The sequence below is a fragment of the Gracilinanus agilis genome, chromosome 1, assembly GCF_016433145.1.
Source record: "Gracilinanus agilis isolate LMUSP501 chromosome 1, AgileGrace, whole genome shotgun sequence".
Classification (NCBI taxonomy): Eukaryota; Metazoa; Chordata; class Mammalia; order Didelphimorphia; family Didelphidae; genus Gracilinanus; species Gracilinanus agilis.
The window spans coordinates 780,701,770-780,714,737 of NC_058130.1; the positions used below are offsets into that span (position 1 = coordinate 780,701,770).

Here is a 12,968-nt window from a genome sequence, read left to right on the forward strand (position 1 = left end):
GGCTGCGCGGGACACCGGCGCTTTGGGCGCGTGCGCGGGAGGTGCGGACCGGAGTGAGAGCGGCCGGACTGCTGACCGCCGGTGGCTGTGGCGCTTGGAGACCCCGGAGCTGAGGCCGAGGCCATGGCCGCGCTGGGGGCCGCGGCGCGCGCGCTCGCTCTGCAGGGCCGCCCCGGGGGGCTCCGGGCCTGGTGAGTTCCGCCGGGTCCACGTGAAAGGGGAGGCCGAGGTCGGGGCAACTGCCCCTCCCCTCCTCCCCGGTGGAGGCTGACCTTGGCGCCGCCCTCCGGTCCCTGAGAGGGGAGGGACTCTCCGCAGCAGCCCTCTTCCCACTTCCAGCTCTGTTTGCACGATTCGGAGGGAGGGGGACATGGATGGGGAGGGCTTCCTGGAGGAGGTGACGTCTGAGCTGGGCGGTGAGAGCCGCCCGGCGTGGGCAAACCGGGCATTAGCGTGGAGGCGGAGAGTGCGTTGGCTCTAGGAATAACTGGGAGCGTCAGGAGCCCAGAGACCCTAGAAGTGGAGTGATGCCGGATGACGGGGAGCCCTAAAGGGCGGGCAGGGGAGGCCAAACCCTCCAGAGGCAGCAGCCTCCTCCTGCCCAGTTCAGCTCGGAGGGGGGAGCCACCCCTTCCCCCACGCGTCACTCATGTGGGGACCCCGCCCTCTTTATCCTAGAAGGCGGCTGAAGTCACTGAGCAGGGGTGCGCTGGAGCAGGGCCTCGAAGCCCCGGGCCTCCGACCCCTGAATGTGCCGGTCTCTGCTCTCTTTCTCTGCAGCCTTCCCGGGCCCAGCTGGCCGCACATTCTGGCCAGAGAGAGCCACTTCTGGGCCACGGCGCTGCTCTCTCTGCGAGCTGCCCTCCCGATGAGGTAAGAGCCTCCCCTGGCCTCCTGGGACCTCCAGGTAGGGAGAGGGCGCACCCAGCAAAGTGCCCATGTCCAGGGGGAAGCGAGGACAAGCTCCCCGCCTGGCCCCACTGTGGCCCCGTGTATCCAAGCATCACAGGACCTGCACCAGACTGCCTGCCAGAAGGCAGACCCTGTGGCTGGCACACCCTTGGGGCTACTGGAAGCTGCCTGCTAAGGCAGAGGAACATGAGCCCCAGTCAGGGGCGAAGGGGGCGCTCCCCAGCGGCACTTGGGGCTTTCTCATGGGATGGCCCCAGTGCCCACTGTGTGCTGGGCCCTGCCCTGGGTCCCACAGCTCCCATAGGTGTTATCCCCGGGGGATGAGGGGCTCAAAGAGCTCTGGCCAGCCCTTGCCCAGACTCTGAGGGGATGGGTCTCCTGCTCACTGCCCCCACCAGAGGAGAGCCTCTCAGAAAGAAGAAGAAGGTGGACCCTAAGAAAGAGCAGGCCGCAAAGGACCGGCTGAAGAAGAGAATTAAGAAGCTGGAGAAGGTCAGCCAGGAGCTGATCCCCATCGAAGACTTCATCACTCCTGTGAAGTACCTGCAGGAAGAGAGGTAGGCCTGGGGGCCCCTCTGCCCTCTAAGAACCTCTTAGCAGGCAATGGCAGCAGCTCGGCCCTCTTGGCCTTGCTTTGGAGTCCAGGAGAGTTGAGCGGTGTCTGCTGGGTGCCGAGGCCACAGAGGAGAGGTAGGCGGCCTCCTAAAGCATCTTGAGTGCTACCCTGTACCCAGCACTGTGCCCTCAAGAAGCCTGTGCCCCAAGGGGGAAGTCAACCCATGATGGAGAGCTAGAATGGGGGGGGCACAGGTGCCAGGGCAGGTCTCCCACCTCCCAGACCCAAGGGTGGTCCCAAGGGCAGCGGCTCTCCCCTGAAACTCTGCTCTGTGACCCCAGGCAGCGCCCCGAGCTGGAGCTGCCCTTTGAGGTCAGTGAAAGGAGGACTCTTCTCATGAAGAGGTGGACCCTCTACAAACAGCAGGAGGCCGAGGCCGAGCAAAGGAAGATCAAGTCCATGCTGGAGGCCCAGCAAGAAGCCCTTCGGGAGCTGCGCCAGGAGTCGGAGCTGCTGTATGAGGCGGCAATCCAGCGAGACGACAGCCTGTTTCCTTTCGAAAAGGAGGGCCCGACCTATACCCCAGCCAGTCCTGGCTACCAGGCCCCCGAGGGCAAGTACAACGACGTCACCAAAGTCTATGTACAGGTGGTGCAAAAGAGGTAGGGCAGAGCCGGGCACCCACCCGTGGGGGCTCGAGGACAACCACAGTGGCCAAAGCCCGCCTTGTACTGTGCGCTTCTGCGGACGAGCCTGGGCCCCACGCACTCAGGAGCTCAGCCCTGCTGTCCTGCCGCCTGTCACGTCCCCTGGGTGGGCTCCTGACCTGCCCGCTCTGGTCTTCAGCCAGGCACAGCACTGGGGAGCCAGAGAAAGGGGGAGTCCGCCCACACATGAAGGTCTTTCGTTCATTCTGAGGGGTGGGAGGGAGCCTCACAGGGGAGGCACCAGGCCCTTGTGCAGGGGGAGGTCGGATGCCGATTACTCGTAATAAAAGACCACGATTCTTAAATGTTACGTTCAGATATTCCGTTGAGTTTTTACTGGGCTATAGAAAAGGTAAATGGGAAATTTAGAGTTGCCACTGGCGACCTATCCAGGGTCACTGGGAGGTGGATGGAGGGGAGCCCAGGCTCTTCCAGTCGGAGCAGGCTTCCCGGGTTATTGTGAGGATCAAGTGAGATGCTGAATGAGTGGGTGAAGGGAGGATGGATAAGTGGACAGACGGACAGGTGGGCGGTGCTCCACAGACCTTCCCGGGGCTGCCTGCCTGTCTACAAGGGACAATGGACTTGGTCAAGCATTCCTTTTGCCATGCGGGCATGGATCCGAAGTGTGGGCTCAGGAGCCCCTCCCGTTGGGCCTGCTGTTCTTTGCTTTGTCCGAGCCTGATTTCGTTGGTGTGGGAGATTCAGATCAGAAGCCTGGGACATGGAAGCTAAGGGGTTCCCCAGGGTCTCAAAGGCAGAGTCCTATCTGAGCTGGCCTGCACCCAAGGCCGGTCCTGTTAACACTCGTGGGGGCAGCCTGTGCTTGAGCTTCATCCTCTGCCTGACACCAACAGGAAAGGGCCTCCGAGAAGGCACAGGCGTTGGGAATGTGTGACGAGGGGCCGAGGCCACTTTCTTGGGCTTCAGGAAGTCTTCCCTCTGCCCCTCCCCGCCTCAGGGCACTTGTTGGATGTGAGTGGGATGCTAAAAGTGCAAATATGTTCAAATCTCACCATTGTGTGTTGGAAATGGGAACAGGGGTACGTTCCTGGGCATTTTGATTTTTAAAGAATGGATGCTAGAAGGGTAGCTCTCTGGCTCAGTGAATAGAGAGCCAGGCCTGAAATCAGGAGGATCTGGGTTCAAATTGACCTCAGACACATCCTAGCTGTGTGACTGTGGGCAGGTCACTTACCCTTGATTGCTTAGCCCTTGCCTTTCTGTCATGGAGCTGTTAAGATGTCTCTTGGGGCAGCTGGGTGGTTCAGTGGCTAGAGCCCTGGGCCTGGAATCAGACTGACTCGTCTTCCTGAGTTCCAGTCTGGCCTCAAGACATTTCCTAGGCATGTGACCCCGGATAAGTCCTTCACCCTTTTGGCCTTAGTTTCTTCATCTATAAAATGTGCTGGAGAAGGAGATGACAAACCCCTGCAGGATCTCTGCCAAGGAGACCCCGAATGGGCACAACTGAATGACGAGGGACTCTTGGGCTAAGGTCGAAGCCGTCCTGTGCAGACCTTTATTTTCCATCTGAGCAGCACAGCCACAAAGGAAAGAAACACAACCTCAGAGCGACCACTAACAGCAGAGACTTGGCCAGGGCTGGATTTCTTGTGGGGTCCTTCTTGGCGGGTGGAGGCCTCTGCTAAGCATGGTATTCTAGTCCTGCCTCCTGGGTGCCATCCTGACGATGGCAGGGGCTTAATGGCAATGTCAGGGCAGTGAGGCTCCAGACTCCCTGCTTGGGCTTGGGGTTGGGTCCCACATCTGCACAGCCTGAACCACCCCAAGGAGCCCAGCCAGGTGCTGGCAACCCTGCCTGCACCAGCATCATCCCGGCATGGAGACGGGACTTGGGACGCCCCGGCAGGAGCTGCCCTAGAAATAACTGGAGGCCCCACTCTCCTTTCCCAAACCCCCTGGAGGTGAGGCACCCCCTGATGTCCCCAGAGCATGAGACACTGGTGTTCTGGCTGCCGTTTTTCCCAGGGATGGATGCCAGGGAATAGTAACTGTGTGCCCGAAGAATGTGCTGCGCCCTCCCCCACCGGGGCTACGGCGGTTCTGGGCAGCGGGTCTCTTCTGATCATGCACAGGGCTGGCCCACTGGGCATGGGGGAGCAGGAGGCAGAGGAGCAAGGCAGAAGGGGAGCTGGAGAAGCCATGGGCTGGCATGGGCTGGGCCCCCTTGGCAACACACCAGCTGGTGGGGAGACTTCCACCTCCATCACGTGGCTCCTCACTTGGATTTCTCCTCCTCAGGCAAAGGCAAGTGCCAGTCTCGGGGGGGATTCTGCCTCATGGTCCACACTGGGGGGTGCTTCTGCTTGGCCAGGATGCGGGCTTGCTCGCTTTGGCAGAGGAGTTGCTGTACAAACAAAGAGGGCAGTTATACCCACTGCTGAGGGCCTGGCACCTCGTTATCCTGGAACGTGCAGGGAAAGGGGCCTGCAGGGCCGTCCCCATTTCCTCCCCCTGACGAGCCCTTCCTGAGGGCCCTTGTTAGCCTGGGCCTTCTGGGGATGCCCAGAGGCCTGAGATCTAGAGCTGAGCTTTCCCCAGGTAACAGGAAGATCATTGCCAGCCCTGCCAGCTGTGTGACTGGGCAAGCCCCCGGCCGGCCTCCAAGGAGCAGGGAAGCCCTTGTTGTCTCTGTATCCCCAGGTGCTGGCACACAGTAGGGGCTTGATAAATGCTGAATTGAACTCCATCTCTAAACACTAGTACCATGTCCTCTTCTTGTTCAGAAAGAGCTGTATGAGTCCTGGTGTGGCCCAGGGATGGGAGCTCTGCTACCGCTCAGCCGCCCTGGCAGCACCTTCCTTTCCCTCCTGCCCAGCATGGCCCCCCATTACCCACCCTCCCACCTGCTTTTCTGATTCTTCCTCCTTCACCCCAGCACAAAGCACTCTTACTCTTGAGACAGCTCAGCCTCAGAGACCACCTGGTGCTCTGCCTGCCTGGGCAGAATCAGCCCCGTAGACGCCCTCTCTTTGCCCCACATCTCAAATCTAAGCAAGGCCCTGAGGGCCACCTCCAGCTCAGCTCTGTTCTCTTCACGGCTGGTAGGTCTGCTGCCAAACGGACTTGATTTCCGTAGCTTCCTGACTTTGCTATTACTTTTCTCTCTAATTTAATTCAGCAACGAGGATTTATGCATCAGGGGCAGCTAGGTGGTGTAGTGGGTAAAGCTTAGGGAGACCCGAGTTCAGATCCTACTTCAGCCCCTTTCTAGCTGTTCTGATCTTGGGCAAGTCACTTCTTGGTTCTTCTGGTTGCTCATCTGTAAAATGGGGGTCATAAGAGCACCTGCATTTCAGAGTTGTGAGGAGAATACCTGTCGAGTGCTTCACAAGCCTTGGAATCCTCTGGAAATGCTGGTTATTGTTGCTAATAATAATCACAATCGCCTGGTACTGGGCTACAGCGCTAGAGATGACTTGAACCTGTTCCCAAGTAGCTCACTGTGTCATAATGGATGGAAAGCCTGCCTACCCTGGCCAAGTCCTGAAGCCAAGACAGCCTGGCCTCTCCTGCTGTACCTGCCTAACGACCTCCCACAGCTCAAAGCCCCCTTTTAGGAGTCTGAGTTCTCAGGCTTGGGCTCCACCCTGCCTGGCTTTAGTGCTCCCACCTCCCTCCCTCCCACACAGCCATTCTCTGTCTAGAGAAGAACACTTTATCCCCTGCAGTAGCTCCTTCAGGGTGTGAGGCTCCATCTCAGGGCTCAGGGCAGGAGCATCACCATTCCCTTCCTTTTCTACAACTCTGGGAGATATGAAGCCCTGACCAGTCCCTTGTGGGGAAGCCACCCACTGCTGGGGTCTCTCCTGACCCTCAAATCACACGATCCATCCTCAGTGCCCTGCAGACTTGTTAAGCTCTTAACCAGCCCCCAGGAGGGTGCCCCGACGGCTGACCATGATTCCCAGCTTCCCAGGCAGCAGCTGTGGGGACCCTGTCCCCTCCAGACACTTGGGCCACACCAGCCTGTTCCCAACAGTCCCAGGTTGGGGTTGTGTATCTTTCACCACTGATATAGCCCTTGATCATCTCAGGAGGCCCATCCCTGGCCCTTCCCTGTGGAATATGTGGAAGGTCCCACATGGGGCCCAAATCCTCCTCCCTTGACCCGGATGGAAGCCATTGCTCTTTCTGCTCTTTAACAGGTTGGGGTATTTCATTTCTTGTTGGACCCAACACAGAACCCCCAATAACTGGACCCAGACTCGGCCCTCCATACCTTGGCGTCCGGGCTCCTGCTCTCTTCCCACTGCTGGCAGTTTTTGTAATCTCTCTTCCACTGCTCACAGGCTGGGCTCTCGCCATAGGTGTAGTAATGATGAAGGAAGTTCCGGATCGTCCGGCAGTGCTTCCATTCAGCCCAGTAATCTTCACAGCTCCTTGGAGGCTGTGGAGGTCAAATGACAGATGCACAAGGGGAGGCTCAGAACCAGGTCTGCACCTCAGGCCCCCAGGACCTCTGCTCCCTCCTGTTTATCCTGACACAGAAAGAGCTGAAAGACCTGGGTCTGACTCTATGATTGGATTGGAAGCTCCAGGCCTTGGTTTCCTCATCTATAAAATGGAGATAACCTTATTTGGCCTACATCCCTACACCCAGCCATTTTGTAAGGGAAGCATACCCCGACCTCAGGCTGACCAGAAGGAAGTGTCTTAACATCAGACACGAGATTTCATTTTTGCTTTGGTATCCTCAGCCCCTAGCACCGTGTCTGGCGCGTGGTAGGTTCTGAACAAATTTTTGTTGAATCAAGATTGCTTTATAAATAACAATAATGATAGCTGGCCTTCATAAAGCACTTTACCAATAGTATCACATTTTATCTTCACAACCATCCCAAGAGGGAGGGAGCTATTATCATTCTCTTATGAGGAAACTGAGGCAAAGAGCAAATGATTTGCCCAGTCACACATAGCTAGTAACAATCTGAGGCTGCATTTGAACTCAGGTCTTCCTACCTCAAGACTTAGCACTTTATTAGCAGAGCCACCTAGTTTATCCATCTTTAAAAGAATCTTTAAATTCCCTTCCAATTTTTTTTTAAACCCTTGTACTTCGGTGTATTGTCTCATAGGTGGAAGATTGGTAAGGGGTGGGCAATGGGGGTCAAGTGACTTGGCAGGGTCACACAGCTGGGAAGTGGCTGAGGCCGGGTTTGAACCTAGGACCTCCTGTCTCTAGGCCTGACTCTCACTCCACTGAGCTACCCAGCTGCCCCTCTTCCAATTTTAATATTCTCCAAGTCTCTTGGGCTTTGAAACTTATTATTTATGTGTCTAAAACAGTAAGTGCTGGGAAGGCTGGGAAGGGAGGAAAAAAACTTCTCCCATGTGATGTTCCTTTATAAAGGCTCCAAATCCCACCATCTATCTCTTCATTTACTGCTGGCTTCTGTGGTAGGTTTCAACTCTACCATTATCATTATCATCACAGTCCCACTCCCAGAATCCTGTTTTTATTCCCTACCCTTCAGCTTTCCTTTTGTGTTGTCTCCCCCATTAGATCCTAAGGTCCTTGAAGGCAAGGACTGTCATTTGCCTTCTCTATATCCCCAGCTCTTAGCATAGTGACTAGCACATAGTAGGTGCTTGGTAATGCTCATCATATTATATTTCTTTCTTTTTCTTTTTCAACCCTTAACTTCTGTGTATTGGCTCCTAGGTGGAAGAATGGTAAGGGTAGGCAATGGGGGGGGTCAAGTGACTTGCCCAGGGTCACACAGCTGGGAAGTATCTGAGGCCAGTTTTGAACCTAGGACCTCCCATCTCTAGGCCTGACTCTCAATCCACTGAGCTATCCAGCTGCCCCCTCATCATATTTCTGATCCTCAGTTCCTTCATCTATAAAATGGGGATAGTAATTTGTCACATTTATGTCACTTTTTTTTGTAAAAAGTTTGTGGGCACCTAGGTGACACAATGGATAGAGCACCAGGCCTGGAGATGGAAGGTCTTTTGGCCTTAGACACTTCCTAGCTGTGTGAACCTGGACAAATCACTTAACCCTATATGCCTAGCCCTTACCCTTTTGTCTTAATAGTTGTTACTAAGACAGAAAATAAAGTTTGTTTTTTAAGTCTCCAGATTTTGGAAACCAATTTGGAATTATGCAAATAAAATAACTAAAATGTCCACACCCTTTAACCTGGAGATTCTATTACTAGGCCTGTCCTAAGGAGGTCATTTATGAGAAACAAGTCTTTACAGACACAAAAATATTATTTCTATCAGTATATTTTGTGTTTACTAAAGAACTGGAAACAAAGTAGATGGCCACTGATTGAGGAATAGATAAACAAACTGGGGCATTATCACCATGCTTTAAGAAACAAAGAATATGGTGCAGGGAAAAAAGGAAAAGTCCACGTGACTTTATGCAGAGTAAAGTCAACAGAGATAATAAAACAACATATGCAGTACAAGGGCATGTAAATAAGAATCCCCCCGCCAAACAATCCAAAGTAAAGCTGCAAAATTCCAAGGAACAAGTCTGGTTCCAAACTAAAAATGTGGCCGCACCCCACTTGTTTTCAGTGTATTAATCTGTTTTGCAGATTGTTTTGCCTCTTCCTCTTTTTTATTCCTTTTCTAAAAAATATAATTGGTTCTATAGAATGGCTTTCTGGGAGAAGAGAAAGATAGTGGGAGAAAATTCTGGTGATGTAAAAAACAACATATCAATAAAAGTTAGTCATTTTTATTTAAAAAGAGCCTACACAGAGACATGGAAGCCGCTGTTAATTGGTTTCACTTCTGAACCGGTTTTCCTTATCTAGCAAACGGAGAGAAAACCTTCCCAGGTGGTGCTGTTACCGCCCCCTGCCTGCGTCATTATCTCCTAGCCCCACTGGCTAAGTCTCAGGATCTTAGCTTCTGGCCCCGGTTGGCTCCGCCCTTAGCTTCTCCACCAATCACCCAAGAGACCCAGCCCTGAGTTCTTCCCACTTCCCCTCAGGGTCTCCCTCAACAGTCAGTTTCCCTTTGGCCCCGCCTCCATCTTAAAATCCAGTTCTTAATCCCGCCCACTTCGAGAGTCTTCAACTGTCAGTTTCCCCTAGGTCCTGCCTCCAGCCCGAAGTCTTAGGACAGTCTCAACAGTCAATCTTCACCGCCTTAGGCCTGTCCTGCCTCTAGTCCCGTCAAGCCCCGCCCCCATTACTGGCTCCGCCCCGTCACCAACAAAACCCACGTATCCTCGTAAATGCCGTAGCCTCATTGGAAGCTTCCATCCCACAAGTACCGTCAGCTCCGCCCCTCCGCTTCTCTTACAATGGAGTCACTCCCACCCTTAGATTGGTCCCACGCCTTAGGCCTTACCCCTCCCCATCCATCCTGCCCTCCCGTACAGCGTTGCAAGGTAAATCCCGCCCCCCCACCTCCAACTCCAGGTTCGCCTCCCTCCGTCTCCAGGACTGTCCGGCCCCAGCCTTGCCGCCGGTTCCCTCCCGCCTCTCGCCCCGACCTCGCCTCCGACCCCTCCCGCCCTTCAGGTCGCCCCCGTGACCCCTCACGGACCCTCCAGCTGCCGTCGTCAGCCATATTGTAACTCTTGACCGCGGCGTCCCGCCCCCTCAGCGTATTAGCCAATGGAAGGGGACAAGTCTCCAGCAGGAGGATTGACAGCTCCAAGAACCAATGACCTTTCGTGCGTAATCCAGCCAATCCTTTGCTTGGTGAGGCGGGGCTTAAGCGGCCGCCCGTGAGGAGTCCTAAATTGTGGAGCTGACCCATCCTCGTTCTCTGAGCTGGAATATCCTTCCGTGGACCCCAAGGAAACTTGTCCCTGTATAAGAATGCCGCATAACAACTCCTCCCCTTTGAGGTTCCATCCCGCCTCTGCTTCAAGCCTTTGTTTGATGGGGAGCTCACTACCTTCCTAGGCTGCCCTTCAGCCTCATGTTTGTGCCTTAAATCAAACAGAGCCGTGAACCAGGGAAAAAGGCTTCGAGAGGCCATTGTAGACCCCCAAACTCTGGAACCTTCCAGAAGAGGCAGGAGTCAGAGCGGGAGGGGACTCCAAATCCTCCTTCCCTGCAGCACCCCGCAGCTCCCCTCTCTGTGTCTTTGCACTGCTGGTCCCAGAAGCCCGGGATGCCTCCCTCCTCACCTCCACCTACTCTCTGAATCCCTGGTTTCTTTCAAGACTTCGGGCTTCCATGGACCCCTTTCACGCGGAGCTCTGCTGATCTCGCCCGCTTCATTCACGCCCCCAATTCACTTGTTTTATTTTGTGCACAAAATGCAGCACTTCCACATGCCTAAGCCTTTATTGAGCCAGACCCTGTGCCAAGCTCGGTGGGCACAAAAGAGGCAGCCCCTGCCCCTAAGAAGCTCTCAGCCAAATGGGTTGTAAGAGTAATCACCATTATTAGGAATAATCCCGTACAATAATGGCTCCAGACACAGGCAGGGCTCTTTTCTAACCGTTTTGCTGCCCTGAGTACACACAAGTATCTCCCAGCTCCTGGTTGGCCTTGGGACTAAGATCTCATGCCTCTAAACGAGGAAGTATTTGTAAAGCCCTTGGCATGGTGCCAGGCACACAGTAGGTGCTTAATAAATGTCCATCTCCTTCCCCCTTTTTCCTCTTCCCCTCCCACCTAGAAAAGATCTGAGATTCTGGCTCTAAGCAGAGTTTTGGTGACCAGACAGCTAGCTGGTACCTCTGTCCCCACCGGGCAACAGGAGGGAAGTCTAGACTTCTCCTTGGCACCAGGGGGCTGCCCCTGGGTATGGAGCATTGCTCCAGGCTTTGTATGGACCCCCTGGGCTCCGAATTCAGCTCAGCTTCGGAGAGTGATGGGGGGAGGTGTTCTGCTCCCTTAGGGTCCCCCAGGTTGGTCAGTTGTCCTTTTTACTCCAAGAGCACCACAATGACGTGGCTAGGGTGGTTGAGTTGGGATTTAAGTGAGACTCAGAGGAAGCCATCAGCCTTCCTCTCTCTTCCAGAGTCATCTCGGTCCAGAGCCAAGACAAGAGGCACTGGTGACGGCCCAGGATGCCGTGGGTGGGCTTGGCCCCTTACAGGTCTGACCCAGCTCTAAGGGCTCCCTTGAGCGGGCTTCTGTTCCCCTCCGGCTCTTCCAATGGGAGAAGTCTTCGTGCCTGGGGTAGATGCGCGCGCCCAGAGTAATGGGCAGCCTGGTGCCTCATCAGTCTGCCTCAACCTAGTTTAGCTCATCTGCTGAGATGGTTTTACCAGGGTGTGGCCATGCTAGAGCTGGGTGCCAGGAGGACGCCCAAAGTGGATGAGCTGCCCTGAAAAGGGCTCAGCAAGCCTGCCCTCCAGAGGGGCTGGTCCTCCCTGGGCCGCCAGGGGGAGCCAGAGTGCACACAACGCTGGCTCTCCCACCCCACGGGTGCTAATCCTCTCTGGGCTGCTAGGGGGCGCCAGAGTGCATACAGCGTTGGCCTTTCCACTGCGGGTGTTGATCTTCTCTGGGCCGCCAGGGGGCGCCAGAGTGCACACAAGGCTGGCCCTCCCACCCCAGGGGCGCCAGAGTGCTCAGAGCCCTGGCACTCCCGTCCCCCAAGAGGTGCTAGTCTTCCCCAGCACCCAGTAAGCCCTGCCCTCTATCCCCCTCGAGTGCAAGCTGCAAGACCTTGGAAGTCAGGTTCAAATTGCCGGATTTGAACTCTTGTCTTCCTGCGGGTTAAATCCAAGCCCTTTCCCTGGCGACCCTACTGCCACCGCCTCATCCAAAGAAGCCCCGAGGGGGTGGAGTAGGTGACCGCCCACTAGGAAGCTGGGCTGGAGTCCGAGGACCTGAATTCGAACGTGGCCTCAGACGCCCACTGGCCCCTCTGCCTTCCCCAGCCCCGGCTTCCCTCCCTTAAACGGGCTGTAAAGCTTGCGTGCTGTACAGAAATGCTAGCTGCGGTGATCCTTGTTATGGAGACGGGACCCTTCTAGGACACGTGATCGAAGAAACGACGGTTCAGATCCCATCAGAGAAGTCTAGTATAGTCGGAGGTCCTGGGTTCAAATGTGACCTCAGACACGGCCTAGCGGTGTTACCTCGGGCGAGTCACTTAACCCGGATGGCCAGCCCTAGCTTAGAACTGATACTGACAAGGTAAATGAAAGCGGCCAGCAGGGCAACAGGAACCAAAAGCATAAACCCGCTGGGGCGGGGCGGGGCGGGGCTCTCCGGAGGAACCTAACCGGGGTGAGGAGGGCTGGGGCAGCCGGGGCGAAGCCCTGTTTTTCCGCAGTGGCTCCTAAGGGAGCCCGCCTGCCAGGCCGGACTTTTCCCTTCTTCCCTGGGCAGTGGGAAGACAGATGTTCCCAACTGGCCAATAAAAAGCAGCTGATTTAAAAGAGGGAGCAGCCGCCGCCCTTCTTCCCGGCCTGCGCTGGTGCTGGAGCGCCACCTAGTGGCGGAGGGCTACTAGAGTAAGCCTCGGCCTTCTCAGTTTCCGAGCTGGAGAAAGGGACTCCCCCATGGTCTTGTCCTGGCAGCGGGGTGGGACCCCAGGGCTCTCCTCCACAGAGGGGAACCCCGGGGGCTGGAGCTCCTCCATCCGGGGCAATTCTTAACCTCTGGACTTCCTGGAGCCCTTGGGGTTAGCCAATGACTCTTCATGACCTCACTGGGCAGAGATGGAGTGGTTTGCATTTCCTTCTCCAGCCCATTTTACAGATGAGGACAGGGAGGCCAACAGGGTTAGGTGACTTGCCCAGGGTCACTTGGCTAGTGGTCAAAGTTCAGAGCCTCTGAGCCAGTGCTAGGGGACCCTCAGAAGCCAAGGTTTACACGAGCCTT

General features: G+C 55.6%; 2 protein-coding genes across 2 annotated transcripts; one reads left to right on the forward strand and one right to left on the reverse strand.

Moving 5' to 3' along the window:
* Window positions 1-36: 36 nt before the first annotated feature.
* Window positions 37-2,485, forward strand: MRPL40 (mitochondrial ribosomal protein L40). Its single transcript, XM_044658901.1, has 4 exons — window positions 37-191; window positions 781-873; window positions 1,311-1,469; window positions 1,810-2,485. The coding sequence occupies exons 1-4, from the start codon at window positions 124-126 to the stop codon at window positions 2,132-2,134; spliced, it is 645 nt and encodes a 214-aa protein (XP_044514836.1). The 5' UTR covers window positions 37-123; the 3' UTR covers window positions 2,135-2,485.
* A 7-nt stretch (window positions 2,486-2,492) lies between these two features.
* On the reverse strand, window positions 2,493-9,763 carry C1H22orf39 (chromosome 1 C22orf39 homolog). Its single transcript, XM_044658902.1, has 4 exons — window positions 9,718-9,763; window positions 6,422-6,589; window positions 4,422-4,546; window positions 2,493-2,742 (listed from the first exon to the last, which is right to left on the reverse strand). Exons 1-4 carry the CDS (start codon window positions 9,739-9,741, stop codon window positions 2,571-2,573), a joined length of 489 nt encoding a protein of 162 aa, XP_044514837.1. The 5' UTR covers window positions 9,742-9,763; the 3' UTR covers window positions 2,493-2,570.
* Window positions 9,764-12,968: the final 3,205 nt, after the last annotated feature.

Excerpts from the sequence above, each read along its gene's own strand:
- MRPL40 (XM_044658901.1), top strand. The coding sequence starts at position 124 with ATGGCCGCGCTGGGGGCCGCGGCGCGCGCGCTCGCTCTGCAGGGCCGC. Across the intron at positions 874-1,310 it reads CGAGCTGCCCTCCCGATGAG|AGGAGAGCCTCTCAGAAAGA; the intron begins GTAAGAGCCTCC and ends TGCCCCCACCAG. Across the intron at positions 1,470-1,809 it reads AAGTACCTGCAGGAAGAGAG|GCAGCGCCCCGAGCTGGAGC; the intron begins GTAGGCCTGGGG and ends CTGTGACCCCAG.
- C1H22orf39 (XM_044658902.1), bottom strand. The coding sequence starts at position 9,741 with ATGGCTGACGACGGCAGCTGGAGG. Across the intron at positions 6,590-9,717 it reads CTGACGACGGCAGCTGGAGG|CCTCCAAGGAGCTGTGAAGA; the intron begins GTCCGTGAGGGG and ends TGACCTCCACAG. Across the intron at positions 2,743-4,421 it reads CCTGAGGAGGAGAAATCCAA|ACAGGCAGGCAGCCCCGGGA; the intron begins GTGAGGAGCCAC and ends TGTCCCTTGTAG.